Source organism: Stigmatopora argus, chromosome 9, assembly GCF_051989625.1.
Source record: "Stigmatopora argus isolate UIUO_Sarg chromosome 9, RoL_Sarg_1.0, whole genome shotgun sequence".
NCBI classification, from domain to species: Eukaryota; Metazoa; Chordata; class Actinopteri; order Syngnathiformes; family Syngnathidae; genus Stigmatopora; species Stigmatopora argus.
In genome coordinates, this window is record NC_135395.1 from 6,311,486 (window position 1) to 6,335,523 (window position 24,038).

Sequence of the window (24,038 nt, forward strand, 5' to 3'; positions counted from 1 at the left end):
TATCCCAGCTGACTTTGGGCCAGAGGCAGGGGACACCCTGAATCGGTGGTCAGCCGATCGCAGGGTACAAGGAGACAGACAACCATTCACACATACATTCATACCTAGGAGCAATTTAGTGTTCAATCAGCCTACCATGCATGCATGTCTTTGGAGTGTGGGAGGAAACCGGAGTTCCCGAAGAAAACCCATATAAGCCTAGGGAGAATATGCAAGCTCCACACAGTGAGGACGCACCTGGGATGGAATCTTCAACCCCAGAATGGTGAGGACGCACTAACCACTCTTGCCGGGCCACCATCAATTCACTACTACCCTCATAATTCAGTCAAATTTTAACCACAAAAAAAATGAAAACTGGTTTCCTAAGACTAGGTGACTGTTCAAAGATAGAAACTTCAAGTCAGAAGCTGGTTACAAACATTTAATAACTTTGCCTGTTGATCTGTACTTTTTAAATCTATTTAATAGTTTATACTGTATCATGTAAAAAATAACTTTTACATGCTTCACCCAGAACTGTACCGTGCATGTAAGTACTTGCACCAAATTTCTGTCTGCTGCAAATAGCACACCATTACTAAATTCCAACACTGTGGGGTACGACACTACAGACCAAAGGATCACTCACCAAATGTTTTCAGACACTCAAAAGCTTACATCTGAAATTTAGGGTGGCAACAAAATGTCTTAAATTAGGAATCCGCTGCAGTGGTGCTTGCTCCTGTCGTCTTTTAACACACTGCCGCAGGGATTAGGAAGCGAATCTTGATGCGTCAGCATATTTCACGGGAATACAAACTACGTACACCAACCAGGCTACCACAATGTCAACTATGATCTTACATTTTTTAAATGTTACACAGGCTTGCATCTTTGGTGTCAACAATTTTAAGGTTTAAGATACATGACAATAAGCATCTTCTTGAGCAATTAACTAGGTGAACCTTTAACAATTTAGTTTCCTGAAGCAGATGCATTTTGAACATGTAGCCATTTGACCGTTAAATTTAGACTGTTAATTCAGTTTCAGAAAACATTCAGCAGTGTCAGGTTTTACCATTTATTAAAAAAACAAGTTCTGAGCCCTTCTTCAGCTTCCTCAGTTCCCCGAACTCTTTCAACCAAGTGTCCCACACCATAGACAGACCCTAAGGGATAACAGACATTCAGATTTTCAACGCACAAATACATGCCCATATAATCTATGCATGCTAATAGATTGGTCTTAATACCTTGGCGAGCTGGAACATGTATTAGGCCACCAGTCTGAGAATCCAACAGTGGTGGTGTGCGTATCATGGTTTGTTACCTTCAAGTGTGTTCATCCTGCAACAGGACGACAAAGTTAACCTCCCACATTTGTCATTATTTTGTATACATGAAATGTACAAGTTATTTGAAAGGTCCTTGGTCTCCAGCCCTTCACTTTAGCAATTCTTTCCAGTTTGGTGGTTGCAATGCCAACATTCTTCCAGAGGTCTCCTTTGGTTGAGGGGAAGGTTGTGAAACGGACAATTGGACGTTCATTTTTATATATTTTTTTACGCTGACAAATAAAGGCCTGGCAATTGGTTTATGATCTAAAGGTATTTAAAGTAGATTTGTCAATCTTGCTCGCTTAAGACAAGTACTTTGATTAGACAGGCACTTGGTAAAAAAGATGATCCTAATTTTCAGGGTTCAGTTGAGGGGAAAAATATTTAAAAAGCGAAAACTTTCATTGTGACAAGGGACAAATGGTCTTAGCTTTCCTTTGTGGTTGTTGGAGTTCCAACAAATTAGGCTAGTCAAAAAATGGCCCATTCAAGTTGACATCCACTTTTTCTAGTCCTTGAGGGTCAAAGGTCTTGCATTGAGTGAAGACTGCTAAACAGGAACAATGAAAGGCATTTAGATTTGAAACAAAGAGGTTTGCGTTGCTTACCAGCAGTTGACTATGGGTTCTTGTAGGATAGAAGCTTGCATTTGCTTGTTGTTGCCTTTGGTTTTGTCGTAGCGTGCCAGCGAATAGATCTAGGTTGGAGGAGCCATTTCCAAGGGAACAATATTGGAACATTTTGACAGTGACAATTGCCTAACTCTCAACATAGAAGTGACCAATTTTTCTTTTGAGTGAACTTCCCAGAGCAGAGACTCAGCAACTACACCTTACAGAGAACTTGAGATATTGTTCTTTGGCATTTATGTCCGGGCCTTTGGTCTTGTCCTATTGATGCTCAGTGGTCAGTGGTACAACTAAAAGCTTTATTGAGTAGGTACTCCAAACTCAGGGGCATTGCAGATTCCAGAAGCACTGAATGTATCAAAAATAACAAAAAGTACTGGGAGTCTATATCGTTACATAAGAGTGGGGGGAAAAAGCCGGTAAAACATGGAAAAAATAAAATAGGAAAAGTCAAGATACAATTTAAAGCAAAAATGAATGATCCATATTTAGACATGGTGTTTTTTTTTTGTTTTTTTCTGTGCGGCCCCTGCCCACAATTGAACTCTTCGTGAAGACTAACATCTGCATTTGATAGCCATCCATGTCCATTTTAATATCTGTTGCGATTCATGCCTCTGTCAGGTCGACTGCCTCCACGGCCGCCTCGTGGCCCTCCGCGGTTCGAGCTGTACGAATCACGAGGGGGGTACCCTCTATCACCAGGGGGAGCAGCCCTCTCCTGTCTACCCATTCGCTCGCTGCGGGGAGATGGATACGGCTCACTCCGACTGTTGTAACTGTCACGCCCGCCATAGCCATCCCGGGAACTGCCGCCATAGTCATCGTAACGACCGCTGCCGCTGCCCCCACCGAAGGACGGTGGGGGACCTCGTGAAGGTGGGGCGCTGCGAGAGTTACCTGCAGGGTCAATGGGTCAGGTAATTGGCAAGGTATCATTTACACATTTTGTTCTTGTAGCTTTGGTTCTCATTTTTTCCCCCAGTACATTGAAATTCTGTGATGTATCGATTGAACTGATGGGCATATTTACTCGCCCCATCTATTGGCGGTGATTGCACCTCCAAATTGATCTCATTTGTTGCAGAAAAACATCCAGCCACAAGGAGTATTTGGTTTCAACATGCCATTGATTTCTGAGGTCACTTTTCCTTTTTTTTTTTTTTTGAGCTCCATGTTTTCAGTAGTCTTGATGGTTACGGATGTCAACTCCTTGAGGGAGAGCTTTGATTGGCAACTTATTCTGCGGAGGTCTCTCGGGACTCTTTCTGGCTCCTTACGATAGTCAACTCTGGGCTTAATAAAATTATGTGATACATTTACTTTTGCCAATGCCCGATCAGCCAAATGTTGAAAAACTTCAATTTTTGCTGGTGCGACAAAGTATGATAACATTTTAAAAGTGGATTCCTTTGAGTTGTTCTTTCTTGGATTTTGGGTCCATTATTTATGCAGCTCCTCTTCGTGCCATTTTGTTTTCACCTGATACCTGTGCAAAATATATATGCATATATCTTACCGTAACCCTCAAACGAATCTCTGTATGAACCACCACCACCTCCGCTAGGGCGGTCCATGTAACTTCGGGAATCCCGGCCTCCTCCGTAGCCATCACGGTCACTGCAATAGGTCGAAAATGTTACATGATTGCGTGTGACTCAGGACCTGAGCTTTTTGACCAACGAGTCTTGAAAACTCAAAACATCAGGGTTTCGCCCAGGACCCCACAAGCTTTACACGCAGGCAGCCTTTACGTGGTGGGCTGAGTGGGCTTCTATGCCACCAGACTTTGCAAGCGTTCTAATGGAAACCATTAAACCACTAAATACACCTACTTGTAACCTCTTGACATGGAGCCATAGTCCTCTCGAGAATTGGAATAATCCCTGTATGAATAATCTCTGGATGGAGGTCCATAGTCTCTTGAATCTCTTGAGTTATAATCTCGACTGGAGTATCTGTTAAAGATATGTTTCATTCAATCAGACCACAAACGCAATTGTGTAACCTATTTGTTTGAAGAGAGCAGGTGATACAAAATGAATGGCTTCAAAGTCCCCTACCCATCCTTGGAGTTATAATGGTCATCTCTGGGAGATGGATAGTCATCCCTTCTGGACATCATGGAGTCTCGGCGAGGGGGTGGACCGTAGGGGTCCCTGTCCCTTGACATGGGAGCTATAAATCAAAAGAAATAAATATGAGCACATCGTCTTTAACTCAGCACCTGTCGTTGCCAGCGATGGACGACTGGATCTCTGATTAATTTAACCTGGGAGAACTCTTAAATCCGCATAATTTCTCCAAAAAGACTGTACGTCTAGCACCGTCAATGGGAGCCAAAGAGTTCAAATATACTTTAAGCAGCGGTCAAACTCACTTCTGTTCATGGGACCAGAGGAGTTTGATCTCTTCGGTGGCGGACCTCCATTGCGCATTGGGGGTCCTCTCTTCATGGGTGGGCCTCTTGATGACATTTTATAGTAGTCGTCATCATCGTCATCATAGTAATCTACAATCATGACAGAAAAAGTTGAGATGAAATGAATTGTCAAGAATGTTTAAGAACTCACAAATTAAATGGTATTTATACCCCTAGATGACGGGCCCCTCATTCCACCTCCCCTGGAGCCGCGTGAGCCTCTGTGTGGGCCTCGGCCGCGGGAGTGCATGGATGGGGGTCCTCGTCTGCCCCCATTATCGAACTGAGGCTTGGTGGCCTGCTCCACTTTAATGGGCTTGCCATCGAGAGACTGTCAAGAGCAAAACAAGAGATCACATTTCTCAAACTTGCTTTAAAAGTACAGCACTTATTTTTTTTCTAGGAATCCATACCTTTCCATTCATCTCACGTGCTGCATCCTTTGCATCAGCCGGACTGTCGTAGGTCACAAATGCAAAGCCCCTTGATTTGTTTGTTTCACGGTCTTTCATCAGAAGAACTGGATACACAATAAGGTTGAGTTGGACGACACTCCATGGTCGATCAAATATTTAACAAAAAAGGCATTGTGCAACAATAAGAACTCATTTCTAATCCCTTCTCTTTGTTTATTTTTTTCTAGTTTTTTTCCATTCCTAACTAGGGGACAGATGTTAGCGTGTGTGTGTGTGTGGTGATGGTGTGTATGTGTGTGTGTGTGTGTGTGTGTGTGGGGGGGGGGGGGGGGCATAATTAACATTCAACTTCAAATTTCCATTTGACAGAGTGATGCTTACGTTTATGGTGGGAAAGCATTAAGGGGAGTAAAGTAACATATTGCTCTGCGAGATTACGCAAGTACTCCAATTTATTGTTTTCCTAGCTGAAAGCAAATCAAAGTTATGGCAAGTGGATTTTATGTTTAAAGAAAAACCTCTTTAAACAGCAGGACAAAGAATGTGTCAAGTAGTAAATACTAAAAGACCACAAATCAACATATTACTAATATTGTGTTGCAATCACATTTAGTATTTAAAATATGATACATTTAGTAATAAATATAATAAATAATAGCGTTTAAAAATAAGATCATCACCTGTAAAACTAGATCATTTTAATATTACACACACTTTAGATGTGTATGGGATTTATGTATGGTTGGAATGTTGATTTAAATTTTAATTGTTATTATTGATTTAAACAATGGTGTGGCTAGGTACAAAACGCGACACTTAAGTTTTACCAATAAGCATATGCAAATTGCATGACTTATAAAATTTAAAATCGTTTGTAAAAGACAATTGTGATAAACACTTGTATTAGGAAGAAATAATTGCTCTCAAAATATTCTCTCTTAGAATGATTCACAACTGGCTGATTTTAGCCTATTAGTCAACGTTAAAACAATTTAAAAAAAAAACTAAATTTACAACCAAAGCAATAATATTCGTCACGGTTGCCCTTTTTGTCCTTTGAATTGACTGACAAACATTTGAGTTACCTAGAAGCTAGTATGCTAATTTAAGTGCGTCACGTGGTTTACATGCGCACTGCAGGTCAAAATATACTAATCACAGAATAAATGTTAAATTGACGCACTTGCACAAAAATCGTCTAACATTCAATTCTTTTACCTTGAACAATCCTGCCATATTTGCTGAAGTACTGCTCCAAGGACTTCTCGGTAGTCTCAGTATTCAGCCCGCCGATAAACAGCTTCCCTGGTCGGTCTGCTTCCGCCATGCTGTACAAAACCAACCTCCAAAACAATGTAGTACAAATATTAAAGAGGAATGTTTGACAAAGCGAGCGTCATGCAAAATCATTTTGGAGAAATAGGACATAACGTGTACCTTGTTAGGGTTGTTGAACACGCAAAATGGCGATAAACGCGGCACCGTCTCTTTCTTGTTTGTTTGTTTGTTCTTGGGCTCGCGAAACGTAGTCAGTATATTATTAGAGATAACAGACGAGAAGTCCGTCGTCCACTCGAGACGTGCTGCAAACGATGCCTTGTGTGTATGTAATTTTAATGGAAATGTGGATCAAAATGTCGAAACGCGCCACAAAAGAAAAACGAGCGCTCTTCGAAAGAAACGTGTGAAAGCTCCACCCCTTCTTCTTTCACTGTCTTCTTCCTGTTTAGGTTTGATTGGCGTTTTCCAACCAGCGTCTTTGCTCATTACCGCCACCTAACTAACTGTAAATAGAGTAACAACTTCCGGTGCGAACCCAAGACTTCCGCGTCACGTCACTTATTGAAACGTCACTGTAGTATTGAAACGTCACTGTAGTTCACTGTTGGTTGTTCGCGACTCGACAGGCGGATACTCAGCATAACCTTAGCCCACGCCGCTGCTTTTAAACCAAGAATTAGATACATTTGAATCACCCGGACACAAAAACTCTCTTAGTCGCAGTGGGGAAATTTGACGAGTCTCTAATAAAATGAAGAGGCGAATAGAGTTAGGTTTTTTTCTGCTTTTCTCTCTAGTTTCGTGTTTCTGCCCGAGCTCGGCGTTCTATCTTCCGGGTTTAGCCCCAGTTAGTTTTTGCGAGGATGCCAAAGGTGGCGAAGATTGCCAGGTAAGAACAATTGATCACGGTCGCGTTGCTTCAATGATTTTTGCCTGAAATCGACACTTTGAACTTATGCTGCTATCAGTGTTTTCGTTACTGGCTAACGTTAGCATTTCTTAAGGCCCTGGCCATCGGCTGCAATCAGCATGTTCTTTCGTGATATTTCAGTTACGATCTCAAGCCTTTGTGAATTATTTACCCAAATAAACCCAATCAGCAGGAAAACCCATTTTATAGCAACCCAGAGGATGATTTTGATGCAACTCAGAAATGATTGACACCGTTGAAACATTTACAATTGGTATATATGTTCATAATTCTACACATAAGTTTTTACTTTGGATTAGTTATGGTGGGCCAAGCCGGCGAGAAAGGGGCCGAAATAATAATAACAGCGCATATATTAAAAATGTACTTTCAACACGCAAAATACTTTAAATTACAATGTTACATGGGAGTAACTGATTCAGTTTTTCACATGTTTAGAATCGCAAATGTTTTTTGATGCATGGAAATCAGTAATTTCAGGATAATAAATGATCAGTTCCTTTGAAAATTGATATTGCAAAATAAACCACGATTCGATTTGAGAAATTCCCAAGTTAAATTGATTCTGTGTCAACGTACATTGAAACCTGCTAGACATGAACGCAGGAAAACTACTAGTTGAATTCAGGAATCCCGGCAATCTTTTTTCCTGCTGCACTGGCCCTGGTAACACTACGACTGTGCACCCACCCACCAGTCTAACGCCATCATCAAATTCGCTGACGACACCACTGTGGTCGGACTCATCTCAGGAGGGGATGAGTCGGCTTACAGAGATGAGGTCAACAATTTGTCTTCGTGGTGCTCGGTGAACAATCTCACACTGAACACCACGAAAACTAAAGAAATAATCTTGGACTTTCGCAAACACGGCACAGATCTGGCCCCACTCCTCATAAATGGAGTATGTGTAGACAGGGTCCAGTCCTTTAAATTCCTGGGGGTCCACGTCACGGACAAGCTCTCATGGTCTACAAACACCACGGCAGTGGTGAAGAAGGCTCAGACACGACTCCATTTCCTCAGGGTGCTCAGGAAGAACAACTTGGGCTCCAATCTTCTGAGAACCTTCTATAGAACCACTGTAGAGAGCATCCTGGCGTACGGCATCACAGTGTGGTACGCTGGAAGCACGGCGGCAGACAAAAAGGCCATGCAGAAAGTGATTAACACTGCCCAGAGGATTGTCGGCTGCTCTCTGCCCTCACTTGAAGACATTGCCAGCCCGCGTTACCTCAGCAGAGCCAAGCACATCATAGGGGACCCTTACCACCCTGGTCACAATCTGTTCCAGCTGCTGCCCTCTGGCAGACGCTATAGGTCCCACAAAGCTCGGACAAATAGGCTTAAGGATAGCTTTTTCCCCACATCCATCAGACATCTAAACTCGCGCTAACATACACACATTCCCTTCTGCGGCATATGAATAGATGTTTGGTTGGTGATCTGCCGCCTCCTAGCTGACTTGAAGGAAGGTAAGTGGCAGACAGTGTGCGGAAATCGAGAGGTAAGCGACCTGTATGTAATCGCGAGGTAAGCGACCTGTATCCACAACAGCGGAATGACAAATTACAAGTCCGTAACTTACACTTAGTTAGGTCTTTTGCCGACTAAACGTAGCTTATGGAGCAGCACCATCAATTTCGTCACACGCAGCTTCTGCGTGTGATGACAAGTAGGCTTTTTTTGTGTTGTGGTAATGACGACATGGCCTATGTCCGATTATTATTATTATTATTATTATTATTAAAGGAATCATTTAAAAAGTGTTTATCTCTGGAATATATAGTCAATGAATGATATAAATAGAAGTAGTAACATTTATCTTATAAATTGATTTGATGGTCTCGGCAACCTCACTCTGTGAGATTCGAACACAGACCTCTTGCATTTTGCGGAAATTCGTTATCCAGTGAGCTTAGGTGTTTGCTTGTGTTACACTGAACGGCGATATTTTACTTTTTTAGACTCTGAGATGATAATTATTCTGAAAAAATGCATTCTGTTGACAGGTGGTTTGACAGCTAACTTTGTAAAACAACTTTCCTTTTTGAAAATTAAATGTTACTTTGCCTTGTTTTAGCTCTGATGTCATTTTCAACTCACATAATTGAAAATAACCTTTTTTCTGAGCTTCTTAGAAAATTATATCTTTGCTGACGTGGTCTAACAATGGTCTAAAAAGCGTCAAAAAGTATCATCGTATCATTTTCACGTTAAACAGGAAACCGGTTTTCAAGTTCAGCCCTAGTCTAGCGAACTTTTAGAATTCAACCAGTCACTTCAATGTCCAATTTAATTATACAATTTGCAACAAGCTGGCAAGCTGATCTTGTACTTCAGTTATGACTGATATTCACATTTTACTTCCCTGCAGACACAGATACAGCTGTTTGTCAATCGCTTGGATTCTGTCGAGTCTGTCTTGCCTTATGAATATGATGTGTAAGTTATCCTTTTTATGCTGTCTTTCAACCTGCATGCAAAGGAAGTATCCCTGCCCTAATCGTATGTGATACATTTGTTTAATAGATTTGACTTTTGCAAGGATGCCAAAGAAATGAGGCCTTCAGAGAATCTCGGGCAGGTTTTGTTCGGTGAACGAATTGAGTCTTCCCCGTACAAGGTGGGTCTCAACAAAAATCCTGACCCCGTCTAAATCTGTTCCCAATTTAAGGTGAGTTCACTTCCCTCTTCACAGTTTAACTTTAAACAAGATGTCAAGTGCAAAGAAGTGTGCACAAAGACGTACAAGAAGGACCGCCAAGAGGATGCAACCAAACTGGAATTCATCAAAATGGGAATGCAGCTCAACTATCAGCACCACTGGTTTGTAGAGAGCAGTTTTTACTGATATTATCTTACTTGATTTAAAAAAGTAAGCTATTTCAATGATAACTTCTGGTGTTTCAGGATTATTGACAATATGCCTGTCACCTGGTGCTATGATGTGGAGGACAACCAGAAATACTGCAACCCTGGCTTTCCCATTGGTTGCTTTGTTACTGCTGACGGACGACCCAAGGATGCCTGTGTTATTAACGTAACCTAGTTTATTGCCGAAATATATATTTTTAAGCCAAATTGCATTTCCGGACACCATGTGTTGAAGTGCTTGACAATATCAAAACTAAAAAAAAGTTTCAATTTTTCATGTTCAGGCTGAATTCAATAAGAAAAAGACATTTTATGTCTTCAACCACGTTGACATCAAGATCTTTTACCACAACGGGGAGGCCGATGGATGGACGGGTGCTCGCCTGGTTGCTGCCACACTGGAGCCCAAAAGGTAAAACGACTGATGTTAAGGGTGTCACAATTAATAAAGGAACCCACAACTTATCATCAAAATTAATTGACAAGAGCTGTTTTTTGGAATCATTGACCGAAAATGTTTTTGAAATGTAAATCTTATCATTTTTATGACAAGGGTATGTATATTTAGTCTGTTCTTTCCCCTTCAATAGTATCAATCACGGAAGTGAGAGTACACTGAACTGCGATGTTCTCCGCCCAATGGAGGTCCCTAGCCAGTTTGATAATGACCTGTCAATCATTTACACCTACTCTGTCACATTTGAGGTAAGTCTTTGTAATAATGTATACGATACATATATTATGGTTCCGAAATATCCCTTTTAATCTTGCACAGGAAAACAATCAGATCAAATGGGCTTCCAGGTGGGACTACATCCTTGTCTCTATGCCGCACACAAACATCCAATGGTTCAGGTAGGATTACGTGCTTCATATTAAATTTGCTCAATTTTGGCGAGTTTCTAAGACGTATTCTTCTGTGTACGGTGTCAGCATCATGAACTCCCTAGTTATCGTGCTATTCTTGTCTGGCATGGTGGCCATGATCATGCTGAGAACGCTGCACAAGGACATTGCCAGATACAATCAGGTGGACCAGGTACATGCATTATCCACACTTGCAGTCATACTAAGCTTCAAGAGAGTAGTAGTACACCAAACGGCTTCTTTAATGTGTATGGACAGTTCTCAAAGGTTCTAAGCTCAAAGCTGAAATGTAATCAAAGGGAGGGCTGGTGAAAACACAAGGCGTCTTTATTTGGAAATCATTTCTCACAAAGAAATACATTAAAACAAATCACATTGAATAGATTTTACATTTGGAAATTACTGTCCACAAGAAAACAAATGAAGAATTGTAACTGATCAACTACTCAGTATGTTATATTATTATTCATTAGTAATATTAATCTAGCGTAATATTTATGTCTTACGTGCCTCTTATCTTTACGGCCGTGGGGCTGCTGGAGCCTATCCCAGCTAATTAGCTAATTATGCCTAGGCTAATTACCCCATGAATTGGTTGTGAGCCAATCACTGGGCACGATACCATTATATTGTATTAAAAATTAAAACTTTTTACAAATACTAGTAGATATTTTTATCTATATTTTAGACTAAAAATCACAGGTCTGATGAATGTCAATAAAAAGTAAAGGATGAAGGGAAAGCTGTCTTATTTAAAAAAAATTATATATATTTGTAACATCGTTATTTTGACATAAAATGACCGATACAGTCCAGCACATTATTTGTGAAAGGCAGAGACAGATGAAGTTCTCTTGCTGGCTTTAGTTTGTCTTACTTTTTCCTCCCCTTGCTAATTTTGATGTCATCATACATGTAAACCTTTCAGCCAAGACTTATTAATTGCAGTAGGCCATCCCCAAAAGCAAAATTCTACAAATATCCTGAAGGCGAGGGTTTTTACACTTAGTTATTAGTGAATTCTGTAGTGTGAGATACTTGAAGTCTTTGAAAGTGTTGTCACATTTCACAGGCACACTTGATAAAGCATCCATCGACTGAGCCGAAATCCAATCCTTATTATGTAAGCCTGCTCAAAAGCAAACGCTCTTGTTCTCCTTCAATTAAGTGTTTGGGTGGGATTGAAGGAATGAATGTAAAATGTGGTGTGACTATGGAAGAGTGACTTGCACAGTTATAAAGTTGAAACTAATTGGATCTGTAGCACACCAAATTTTACAATGCTTTGTTGTTTCTCTCCGCCTTGACCTTGAGTTGCTTTGCAAGCAGGTTTGGAACTGCCAGGAACAGCTCACTGCGTGGTGGCTGGTGCAAATCTTTTGACCGCTTTTGTTTGGAATGCTCTGTTGAGTTGCCGTGTCACTTTTGCAGGAAGATGCCCAGGAGGAGTCCGGATGGAAGCAGGTGCATGGTGATGTGTTCCGTCCACCCCGGAAAGGCATGCTTCTGTCCATATTTCTTGGACAGGGGACGCAGATCTTCATCATGACTTTCATCACACTCTGTAAGACCGCTATTACTTGAAAGTGAAGGGTCTGTTGCACATTGTGAGACTGACAAGGGACTGTCTTGTCGCGGTAGTTCTGGCCTGCCTGGGCTTCTTGTCCCCAGCCAATAGGGGCGCTCTCATGACGTGTGCTGTGGTCCTCTGGGTCCTGCTGGGAACGCCTGCTGGTTACGTGTCTGCACGCCTTTACAAGAGTAAGAAGACTTTGCGAAAGCTTTAGATGAGTAAATGTCGATTTCATAGTGATTTATTTTTGTCTTTGTAGCTTTTGGAGGTGAAAAGTGGAAGACAAACGTCCTGTTGACAGCACTCCTGTGTCCTGGGTTCGTTCCCTCAATAAACATGTCTCTCGTCCTTTAATTACCTCCAGCTCAAATCAATGAAAGACTGAACTTATGTATTAGGTTTCTTTAATCTCGCAGCCTGTTTATATATTCAACGAATAAAAGCGTGTTTCTTTCTGTCCTAATATTGTCACCACTCTTTCACAGTATTGTGTTTGCCGACTTCTTCCTCATGAACCTGATCCTCTGGGTGGAGGGGTCCTCGGCGGCCATCCCCTTCGGGACCCTGGTGGCCATATTGGCTCTTTGGTTTGGAATTTCTGTGCCACTCACCTTCGTGGGAGCCTACTTTGGATTCAAGAAGCCCGTATGTATTAGGTTTTAACACAGAACACTGAGATGCTTTGACAGCAGTAGACTTTCCATCCATTTTGACTGGGTGTGTTGGAAGGGAATATCAGCAATAGTGAGGAAGAGAGATATAAAAACAAAAACATGAGTTCATAAGGAACCACAAGAGTGGATCAGCATTTAGTGAATTAGACATTAAACATCTCTTAAAATCCTCTATTTTCCTAAATCCCAGACATATTTGTTTGCTATTTTCACCCTAACACACTCAGGCAATTGAGCAACCAGTGAGAACGAATCAAATTCCTCGCCAAATTCCTGAGCAGTCGTTCTTCACCAAACCTATCCCGGGTATTGTTATGGGTGGAATCCTGCCCTTTGGCTGCATCTTCATCCAGCTGTTTTTCATCCTCAACAGCATTTGGTAAGCAAGCATGGTATGATTTCATCTACTTTTAAAGATTCAGGTTCAGAAATTGTGTTTTTCTCATCAGGTCCCATCAAATGTACTACATGTTCGGCTTCCTCTTTCTGGTGTTCATCATTTTGCTCATCACATGTTCCGAGGCCACCATTCTGCTCTGCTACTTCCACTTATGCGCTGAGGTACCTACACAACTATATTACACTTAACTTCAGACGTATTTGAACAATCAGTTAAACTTTCTGTATGTTCATATTCAACTTTTCAACTGTTATAAAAACTTCCAAGTATTTTTCGTGAAAACAGGATTTTGTGGTGGGTGTGTGCAGGACTACCACTGGTGGTGGCGGTCCTTCCTAACCAGCGGCTTCACTGCGGTCTATTTGTTTGTATACGCCGTTCACTATTTCTTCTCTAAATTGCAAATAATCGGCGCAGCAAGTACCTTCCTTTATTTTGGATACACCCTGATCATGGTCCTCATCTTCTTCCTCTTCACCGGTGAGTCATTTTGTATGAATGAATTGTTCTATGGTATGTAAAGCATTTATATGTGGTAATTTAAAAAAAATAATAATAATTTCATCAATATAAAAAAAAATATTTCATAGCCACTCTTCACAGCAGGCTCTTGTCAAAGTCAAAATGGGGTGTGTCATGAGTATTTACAATACATGTAACCTATCAGGATTTCCATCCTGGTCTTAAAAGAATGATCACACCAGGAAGTACTTTCAACTTTCGTCAAACAATGTTGTTTGCTTTTTAGTGGGTTAGCACTACTAAAAAAAATCCTTCACGTTAAGCCATTCGCTTCTTAATCTATATAGGGCGTTGTCAAGTAATCTATCTTTTCAATAGATCCTTCCTCTCCCTTTTGATTGACACTGTTCAGCCAGTTCGACTTCATTCCTCTGTTTCGTGTTGGTGCCCTTTATTCCAGTGGTTTCGGAGCTAAAGCTCTATACGTTTTCCCACAATCGTAAAAATCAATCATGACAATGTATCTTAAAAAGGTGTCTTCGTTTTAAATATAATTTAATTTTAAAATGTGTTGCATAGTGTAAATTGTGTCAGAAAAATCTTCAAGAGTCAATGAAAAATTTCAATTTATTCCAATCCAAAATTAGGAAACATTTAGCTGGCAGCAGATGAAATCAATTTTATTGACGCGCACAAAAGCCCCTGTTTCGAAATGGTCCCTGAAATAGACAGTAAATTATTTTCTAGGTAGTTTTAAATAGCCTTCATTCAAAGTGTAGCCACAAATCATCCCACGAATCGTCTACTAATCGATTATCAAATCTGGAGGAGCACTGTGAAAAAATAGATCTCTGCCTAAGCAGTCAAATTCGCGTGTCTGTGACCTTTGACATCATAACCCCAAGTTTAAATCACCTCTTCAATTTCATATTACAGTGGTACCTCTACTTATGAAATTTATCAGTTCTGTAAGGGGTTTCTTAACTTGAATTTTTCCCAAGTAGAGTCACATTTTACAATTGCAATTCATTCCCCAATTCTACCCCACAAACCCTTTTATAAAAATAAAGCTAGACCTATTTTGTATGAAATATGTATGCAAATGTGTGTATGAATGCAAAAACAGAGCAAAAATATAAGTAAACTATTTATTGGCCATTAAAATGACACCACAGCACTGAAACCAAACAATAACACATTGAAATCACCTCAGTTCAAACATACATTCACTGAATGGGTTCATCTAGTGCAAATCTCTCACTATCAAAACTCACGTTGGTACCATTTGGCCACGTGATGCTCCTCATGGTGCATTCGCGGGTGCAAGGACTGATGGGTGCGCCTCCTGGCTGTAAAGAGTGTCATTATAAAGATTATTCGACGTAGGTGTTCCTGGAATAGTATAACTAGTAATTATGGCTTGATTGATCACTGTAAAAAGTGAAGTCTACAGCATGCTTTGCAACATTTCCTTGTTAAATTTATATTCGCTACGATTTTGGTGCATTTTGCTCTGTTTTTGCACATTTCATACAAAATTGGTATAATTTTATCATTTTTAAAGCGTTTATAGTGGCTATTATTAAAGTTTGTGAAGCAAATTAGACTCATTCAATGTAAAATGGTGTTGTATTTACGAAAAATCCTAGTTACAAAACAAGTTCTGAAACCAATGAATTCCTCTTTTTTTTTTAAAGTTCATAAAAATGTGAAAATTCACGCTGAAACTCGTATGCGGAAGCCACTCGTGCTACAATTTTTTTTTAAATAGGGGTGAACCTACTTTTTCAATTATTGCGGCCATGTCTGGTCTACATTAACCGCAATATTCGAGGGATTACTGTACTTTGTTTTATTTACGAACAACACATTTATTGCATTTAAATGGCTGGTGTGTTAGGGTTAGAGTGTACATTGTCGCTTGGTTCTAAAAATTTTTTTTTTAATATCGGATATTGGCAATAAATTGAGACAATATAATGCTCACAAAAGGCGTTATCTTGAGAGGCCTATTAACTGTAAATGTGGTCTATGAGACGAGTAATTGCAAAAATAATTGATAATTTGGCTATCAAAACTATTGTTTGGACAGCCCTATAAAAATATAACTTGTTGATTGTTAGAATAAAGTTGGGATTATGACCAAATGTCACCTAAATTTGACTCCTTAAAAAGGCTTACTCAAAATACGTTTACTCTTTTAAATTCATCCATTATAATCACTTGCTCCCTTGATAAGAAAAAGATGACTAAATTCTCATGACAGTGCTTTTTTTTTATTTTAATCTTAAGAAATTGTAATTCATAGTAACTTTTTTCCTTTTCATCTTTTCATTCATTCACTAGCACTGAAATGACAACATCTTTATTTGTAAGGTTTGTTTGCTAATGTGACCAAATTCTCGGTGCACAGGTCAAAGTTTAGTAATTGACTCAGGATTACAACACTTGCAGATAGCCTACATGTGCATCACCATGAATTGAACATCTTGTCACCCTCATTTCTCACAGATTATTTGCCATATCGAAAAAAAAGTTAGAACACACCGACATTATCTTAAGACGAAGCTGCTTGGCAAGAGGACGAGATGTCAAAAAGATGATCATTGCGGAATAATCCAAGCAAAAACGTTATCTCTCGCCCTCCTTGCGTTCCGCGTTCGCAGCAAAATAATCCTAATCTTCACAATTTTTCCAATGTCTATTTTCGTCCCGTCTCCAACTCTGATCTTAACTTAATTCACGCTTGGACAAAGCTTGTGAAGAAGTGATGAGACTTTTTTTTCCTTTTTTTTTAATCAAATGGAATTAAGTGATGCATGGTTATGGCTTAATGTGTGGAATGGTATTGAATCTTTTTTTCTTCCCCTTTTCCTCAGGCACAATCGGCTTTTTTGCATGCTTCTGGTTTGTAAACAAAATCTACAGTGTGGTCAAGGTGGACTAGAAGACAAGAGTTGGCGAAATAGAGACTGTTGTAGCCCTCCATGTGACGGCAACATTTTGAAAGGACCAGATGCGAAACCCGCCTTTCATCAGACAAGACCCCAAAAGCTGAGCCCGTCCTTTTTTGTGCTTTACACCTCTGCCCCTTTTTTCATTTTCTTTTGCGTTCACTCTCAATTGATAATATTCAAAGCGGCACTGTTATAAATTAATGTAGGGCTTTGGTGGCATTCACAATATTTTTGTTTCAGTGGGATTTTTAAAAATACAAAAGAAAATGAAGTGTTTTATCAACGTTGTCTTTTTTTGGGAAGAAAATCCAATTGTTTGTTTTTGATTTTCCCATCCCGTTTCAGAGAATGCTTTTTTTTTTGAAGCTGTAAAGTGAAGATAGAGAAAGAAAATGCTTGTACATATATTGTATAGACCGAGCGTAGGAATGAATGCTCAATACTTTCTGTTTTCATTTTAGGGCTTTAATACCTGAACTATATCAGCCTGTGTTGTAGTTGAGAAGGCATATAAAACACTGACATTGTTGCTGATCCATGTGTTTCTTTCTTTCATTTCTACATTTGCATTATATCAAAGGTGTGACCGGGACGGAGTTCTGCTTGTTGCACAATGGCAGATCTTTTTAATTCATTCAAATGAGAAGCATCTGTGAATTCATTGAATAACTGCTTTTGTTAGCGATACTGTTTGCTTTCATAGGGGTTCTGGGATTGTCGTCACTCACGGTGATATGGTTTGCAAATATATCCAATTAATACAACATCACGCTTTGTATAAGGCTCTTGAATGTATACTCATCAACATGGAATAATAATGATGTATTTTCTTGTTTTTACTCTGGTTTGGAAATGAAGGCAACTTTCACCCCTCACTCCTTGTCTTACCCACAACCGTCTTTATTGAACTACATTTTGTGACCTTGTGAAATAAGGGCATTGTGTGGCACTAATAACTAAGAAACAATGCAAGTAGAACACAATTAGGTTGTTTTTTAATCTTTTTTTTCTTTATAAAAGCACATTTAACACTTAAACACGAATATTATCAAACCTTTATTCAACAAACAGTGGTGAAATCACAAAAATACATTTTAAAATCACCTTTAAAAACAGTACAATGTTTTTGGTTAAATGTACAAGTGTGCAATAAAATTGCGAATGAGCAAATAAGGCTTGTGTTCATAACATTAAAATATTCAAACTGCTTCATTTTCTTTCAAACTAATAGTCCCATTATGGGGATTACAAACACTGCTTCAATTAGTTTCTAATAATTTTTTCAGTTATGTTTTCAGCTAAAATAGCACATCAATGCCTTCATGACAGGAAACTGAAGTGACACATCTTGTTAAAAATTAACTAATTTTTCACTAATAAACATATTTTAAAAGGTAAACCATGCATTAATCTCAGCACTTCAAGAACTCAGAGATCTTGCACCATAACAAATACTTTCTTAATGGAACTGTCACATTTACCTCACAGGCAATTAAAAAAAAGATAGAACTGCCTGATGAGTTGCACAAAAAGTCAAGACTGGTTCAAAATTTTCCAAATGGGAAAAGAAAAGGTCATGCTGGTCCTTGGTTTGATTAGCTTTCCGAATCACCATTTCAATTTTTGTACTCTAAGGATGAGGAATTATATGTCACACATGTAAATCTCTTCCTTATTTTTTTTACACTCATGTTGAAGAAAATAAGTAACCTTTTCTGTACAGCTGATAGTCTATTGTGTGCACAGCCACCCACAAAAATGCGCTTTGGATCCAGTTAGAGTTGCACTGAAGGGAAACATTCACTGGTTTAAACAGAAATATTCCAATCACGGTACAAATATTGCTCTGTTCCAAACACGCTGAGTTGACTGGCTAGAGGCAAAAATATTTACGGTGAACAGGTACGCTGTGAAAGTTTGATATACTTGAGCAAATAACAGCAGACATTTACAACTGCCTGGAGAAGTAGTCTCAGTAAAGAAATATTCAGTGTTCAGTTTCATTCCTGCAAATAAATGGTTAGTGTTCCTTTTAAAATATCATAATAGTCTCATGTACATACTGTAATGTCCAACTGTTCAAATTTCTGTACAGCATGATTTACTGGTCTAAACAGCAGAAAAGTCCTTTTTTTCATTCATTCATTTTCTGAACTGCTTTATCTTCACTAGGCTTGTGGGGGGTTCTGGAGCCTATCCCAGCTGACTTTGGGCCAGAGGTGGGGGACACCCTGAATCAGTGGCCGGCCAATCGCAGGGCACAAGGAGACGGACAACCATTCACACTCAAACTCATACCTAGGGGCAATTTAGAGTGTCCAATCATCATACCATGCATGATTTTTTTGTAATGTGGGAGGAAACCAGAGTACCCATAGAAAACCCACACAGGCTCAGGGAGAACATGCAAATTGGATCTGAACCCAGGATCTCAGAAATGTGTGGTTCGCCGGAGACACAGCAGGGAGAAAGACAAGTCTGGACAAGACCCTGGATGACAGCACTATTGGAGTGTCCATGCCCTTTTGCATTTTTGGTCCCCCGCAGATTTCCCCAGACAAAACTTTTGTGTCAGCGTTGAATTAAAATACTCCATTGCAATTTTTCTTAAAATCATTGTGGGTGTAAAAATGTCCTTAAATTAGGATTCATTGGGAGGGTGACCTCAAATATAGATTTTTACAAATTTGACTCTATTGTTCTTTCTTCACCTGGTTGGGTGCAAGGAGAGTCGAAAACAAATGTAAGATGGTGTATAGAGTAGTAATCTAGTAATTCAGTTTTAAAATAAAACCATTGCACCATTCAAGGAGTCTGTGGGTGCTTATTGCACCTGTGGCCTATTACACGTGCATTCGTTTTACAGTCCAACTTGTTGACCCCTTTATGTGCTTTGCTTGTTTTGGACGGTGGGCTCCTGATCCGAACTGACGCTGGTGATGGTGGTCTCCTTGCGGCTGTTCCTCGACCTTCTCTCGAAAGTGGGCGAAGAAGACGTGGTGCACTCCTCCCACGTTTGCAGCGGAAAGACCCTGGTGGCTGGGTTGGGCAAGTGAGGGTGCACCCCGGCGCGCCCTCGTCCAGCTGTAGTGTGGCAGGTCTCTGCAGCCAAGTTCTGTCCTCGCTTGCATAAGATTCCGCAGAGCAATGCGTGGAATTCCTTCCGAACGCTGCGGTGCATGTATCCGTAGATGTACGGATGGAGGCAGCACTGCAGGAAGAAGAGCACCAGAGCCAAAGACGAAAGCCACGCCGGTACATCTGCTCTGGCATTCGTGGATATGGTGGTCAGTATGCTGTAGGGTCCCATGCTGAGGATATATGACGCCATGATCACAAAGACGACACGCGCAGCCTTACAGTGGTAGTGAAAGCTTCGGTGCCTGGCACGAGTCGGGTACCCCTTGGCTGAGGGGGGGCCATCCGGTGAGCTTGCCCGCTGCGGCGGCGAATTGCTTTGCCCTCGGAATTCCTGAGGGCAACGCTGGGATTCAGATCGAGTCTGCACCGGGTGCACAAGGGCATTCTGCCTCCGAGCCGCCCGGAATACCATCCAGTAGCACCCGAGCATGACGAGAACCGGGAGCCAGAAAGAGAAGGTGGCCACCACGGCCGAGTAGGACACGCTGTAGGACCAGACCACTGAGCATACCTTGTGATGGTGGTTAAAGTCGATGGCGCCCCAGCCATATAAGGGCGGCGTACTCTGTAAGAAACTGACCACCCAGGTGCAGACGATCAGGTTCGTGCCCAGGTGCGGCGTCATCCTAGTGGGGTAGGACAGAGGGTGAATAATGGCCAGGTAGCGGTCCACGGAGACAACAATGATAGTGTTGACGCCCGCAAATGCAAAAAGATGCATGAGCACCACCAACGCCTGGCACATTCGGGCATCCAGTGGCCAAACCCCCGGTACAGTGGCGGCAATAGCGAAGGGCATGACCAGCACGGTCTGGAGAAGATCGGCCAACAGGAGATTAAGGACAAAACGGTTGGCTACGTGCAGGAGCTGAGGTTTCCTCTGGAAAACCAATAACACCAAGACATTCCCAAACAAAGACACGCAAACGATCGCGGAGATGAGCGCAATCTTGAGCACGCAGTCGGCGGCGGAGCCCCATGCTGGATCTTGTGCGGGAAAGTCCAAATCCCGAGGGGCGCCCGTTACATTGGGGTCGAGGGCGGGTGCCTGAGAGCTTGGCATCATTGGGGTCACCCGGCCTGTTTGAAGTGCATCGTGAATGACATTTACATTTTGAGCGGTGAATTCTCAGTTTGCATGTTGCACTCTCTTCAGACACTTCCTTTTACAGGCTCCCCAAAAATCCAGTTAACCAAAGAATTTAAGACAAGACATTTTTTGGACAAAATCCCCCAAAAAATGTTCTGGAATTATTGTACACTGTCAAATGAAACAGTCAGTTGTTTGAGGGAATTCTAATGCGTGGCCCTGCGTGTACATCAATGGCGATCCCACTTTTTCACCCCAATGGCAGCAGGAATCTGCGCTATTAATAATTCAGTTTAAAAATCAGTTCCCCAAACGAGACGAATGGTATGTAAAAATAGTCCATCGTGTTTGTCATCCATGTTCAAAGGCCTTCACGTAGACCCCACATTAAAAAAACAAACAAACATGCAAATGCTCACAGGTTACAGCATTTTTTTCTCACTTTGGATTGATATATCAACCTAAACATTTACATCTTGTCTTTAAAAATGCACTTGAATGTCTGTTTTTCAGTCCTGGGATTAACAGATCACCTCTGTCCAACAACGTCAACAGGAACCAGCGGTGTAAAATATTGATTTGAATCTCAGTTCGACATTTCCATCCACATCATGTAAGAACAAAAACCACGTTGCAAAATCCAGATGGGAAGGGCCTTCATGTACCACATCTGCAGCAGCAGCCCACACAGAAACGTCCACAATGGAGACTCCACCACACACGCGCGTCTTTATCCCCTGCAAAAATGACGTTGAAGCTACGGGTTCGGGCTCGGTAGCTCGGTTCTCCTCATCTCATCCCCCCAAACCCCCCCCAAGCTCCTCTCCCGAGCTCCCCCGCCTCCATTTCGGAGCTCCGGTCGATGGCAGCGAGCAGATGCCGCGCGTCTCCGCCACTGCGGGGGGTCTCTCATCCAGACGAGCACATCCTTCCTCTTTGGGATTTCATGCCTCATCAAATATTTCAGATCGGATCCGCTTTGCCGACTTAACGGTCCGCTCGTGTCGCCGAGGTGTCACGGGCGAGGACACCTGCGTGATGCGAGCTGCAAATTTGTCGGCAGCCAGCCCCCTCCCATCATTCAAGATGCACCCCCTCACTCCCTCCCCCCTTTTTGTTACCGTGTCTGACGCTTCAGATTGTAAAACGTCACCCCCGCCTTGTAGTTAGTTTGTGCTCTGTTATTCTCCCTTGTGCAACAAAAGAAATAAAATTGGAATTAAAGTTATAAAGTAATATCAAAATTACAGATACCTTCTCTAAATTAGTTTGCCCTACTCAGGAAAGCCTAATTGAAGTTGAAGTGATTCCTCAATATAAATCAAAGCGCTTTAGCGCCCTCTACTGGCAGTTTAGCTCTTGACCAGCCACCTACTGACCATTATTTTTGTCTTTACTACCATCTATTAATTCACTGACTGCTTTTGATCGCAATACATTGACGGCATTGAGTTTATTTTTTTAATAACTTAAGGCATTGGCTGCCATTGACGACAATAGTTGTCAAATCAAATTTGACCGGGAGGTTTGGTGCCAGCCCGCCCAGTCAAAACGGATAAAAGGTCAATTTCGCCTTCAATTACATCGAAAAATCGTCGTTTACTCAGCCATAAAAGTGCAACAAAAATGATTTCCAGCACAAATTTAAAGTAGACGTTGGTGTCCCAACCGCTATTATTCTAATGAGCCGTTTATGTTCTCTAAATTTAATCTCCAATCCATCAAAAAAGCCTTTTGATGTGAAATTTAAATTGCAAATGACACGTAGTGTCGTTTTGATCTCTCTTTTATAGACCAGTAGCGTGCTTCAGATGCTTAAATGCCTCATTCATTACCTGCCACTCACTGACACCTATTGGTCAATAAGATGAAACACAGGACAGCAAGAGAGGAGCACTTGCAAACCACATGCAAAAAATAAAAAATAAAAACATATAATAATAATGAAAAAACTAAATGCGTTGTCACTTTTTAATTTGTATCTTTGCAGTGGAAGGACAATTTCAGTCGGTGGCGCTAACGGGCTGATAAGCGGGTCTGTCAACTGACAAAAGTCTCAGAAGAGCACCCTCATTTTACATTTTCTGAACTGCTTTATCCTCACTAAGGTCGCGGGAGAGGGTGCTGGAGCCTATCCCAGCTACCTTCGGGCATGAGGCGGGGGACACCCTGAATTGGTGGCCAGCCAATCGCAGGACACAAGGTGACAAACAACCATTCACGCTCACACTTATACCTAGGGGCAATTTAGAGTGTCCAATCAGCCTACCATGCATGCCTTTGGAATGTGGGAGGAAACTGGAGTACCCTGAGAAAACCCATGCAGGCCCAGGGAGAACATGCAAACTCCACACAGGTGGACCGACCTGTTTTTGAACCCAGGTCCCCCACTGTGAGGCTGACGCGCTAACCAATCAGTCACCGGGTCGCCCACATTTATATATTTTAAACATTTAAATACTAATTAGCCTAATTGTGATTTTCCCCCTATAAATACTTACAAATATTTTCCTGGTGGAATACTTTGGGCCTGCCAAGTTTATAAAGCACCGGGGGATAATCCTCTATGCGCTAATTTTAGTTTGTACCTAAAAAAAATCTGTACTTGACTATACAGCCATACGAGGATACTGTGAAATGCATAGAGTAGTGCTGGAACAGTATACTAACGTAATGAATGATGTTGTTTGAACGTACTCAAAATTATTACTCAGTTCTGTCATCTAAGGTTCAATCCCAGGCTGTGGTTTTTTTTGGTACTCTGATTTTGTCCCTCGTCCAAAAAATTTAAATGGAAAGCTGTTTGAAGACTGAAATTATTGGTATAGGTACGAAATAATAATAAAACAAAACACAGAAAATGTTAAAGCCACAAAACTTTATCAAATGCTGTGCAGTATTGGGGATAACAGGGTTGCTTATCCCATCAATTGGTTGTCATACATCCATCAGCACCTCAATATTAGTATTAAAATGACCATTATTGTGACAGACAAAGA

General features: G+C 41.1%; 3 protein-coding genes across 6 annotated transcripts; 1 reads left to right on the forward strand and 2 right to left on the reverse strand.

Annotated features, from left to right (window-relative positions):
- Positions 1-1,049: 1,049 nt before the first annotated feature.
- rbmx (RNA binding motif protein X-linked) lies at positions 1,050-6,513 on the reverse strand. 3 transcript variants are annotated; one of them, XR_013303269.1, is made up of 10 exons: positions 6,224-6,513; positions 6,005-6,129; positions 4,784-4,890; positions 4,542-4,701; positions 4,329-4,460; positions 4,012-4,126; positions 3,784-3,906; positions 3,468-3,568; positions 1,236-1,329; positions 1,050-1,151 (listed from the first exon to the last, which is right to left on the reverse strand). XR_013303269.1 is itself a non-coding variant. In XM_077609726.1 (9 exons), the coding sequence occupies exons 2-9, from the start codon at positions 6,111-6,113 to the stop codon at positions 2,541-2,543; spliced, it is 1,155 nt and encodes a 384-aa protein (XP_077465852.1). In that variant the 5' UTR covers position 6,114; positions 6,224-6,513; the 3' UTR covers positions 2,234-2,540. The 3 variants fall into 3 exon arrangements, 2 of the variants coding, with proteins under 2 accessions (XP_077465852.1, XP_077465851.1); XM_077609726.1 differs by lacking the exons at positions 1,050-1,151; positions 1,236-1,329 and adding an exon at positions 2,234-2,848 and having other exon boundaries at positions 6,005-6,114; XM_077609725.1 differs by lacking the exons at positions 1,050-1,151; positions 1,236-1,329 and adding an exon at positions 2,234-2,848 and having other exon boundaries at positions 6,224-6,512.
- Positions 6,514-6,650: 137 nt separating this feature from the next.
- On the forward strand, positions 6,651-17,683 carry tm9sf5 (transmembrane 9 superfamily protein member 5). 2 transcript variants are annotated; one of them, XM_077609201.1, is made up of 18 exons: positions 6,651-6,956; positions 9,376-9,443; positions 9,531-9,624; positions 9,700-9,827; positions 9,912-10,041; positions 10,160-10,287; positions 10,466-10,580; positions 10,651-10,730; positions 10,809-10,914; positions 11,815-11,865; positions 12,174-12,306; positions 12,384-12,503; positions 12,575-12,632; positions 12,801-12,960; positions 13,217-13,368; positions 13,439-13,550; positions 13,698-13,869; positions 16,731-17,683. In XM_077609201.1, the coding sequence occupies exons 1-18, from the start codon at positions 6,819-6,821 to the stop codon at positions 16,796-16,798; spliced, it is 2,013 nt and encodes a 670-aa protein (XP_077465327.1). In that variant the 5' UTR covers positions 6,651-6,818; the 3' UTR covers positions 16,799-17,683. The 2 variants fall into 2 exon arrangements, with proteins under 2 accessions (XP_077465327.1, XP_077465328.1); XM_077609202.1 differs by lacking the exon at positions 11,815-11,865 and having other exon boundaries at positions 6,652-6,956.
- On the reverse strand, positions 17,281-22,112 carry gpr101 (G protein-coupled receptor 101). Its single transcript, XM_077609203.1, has one exon. It carries the CDS (start codon positions 21,013-21,015, stop codon positions 19,693-19,695), a length of 1,323 nt encoding a protein of 440 aa, XP_077465329.1. The 5' UTR covers positions 21,016-22,112; the 3' UTR covers positions 17,281-19,692.
- Between the last annotated feature and the right edge of the window lie 1,926 nt (positions 22,113-24,038).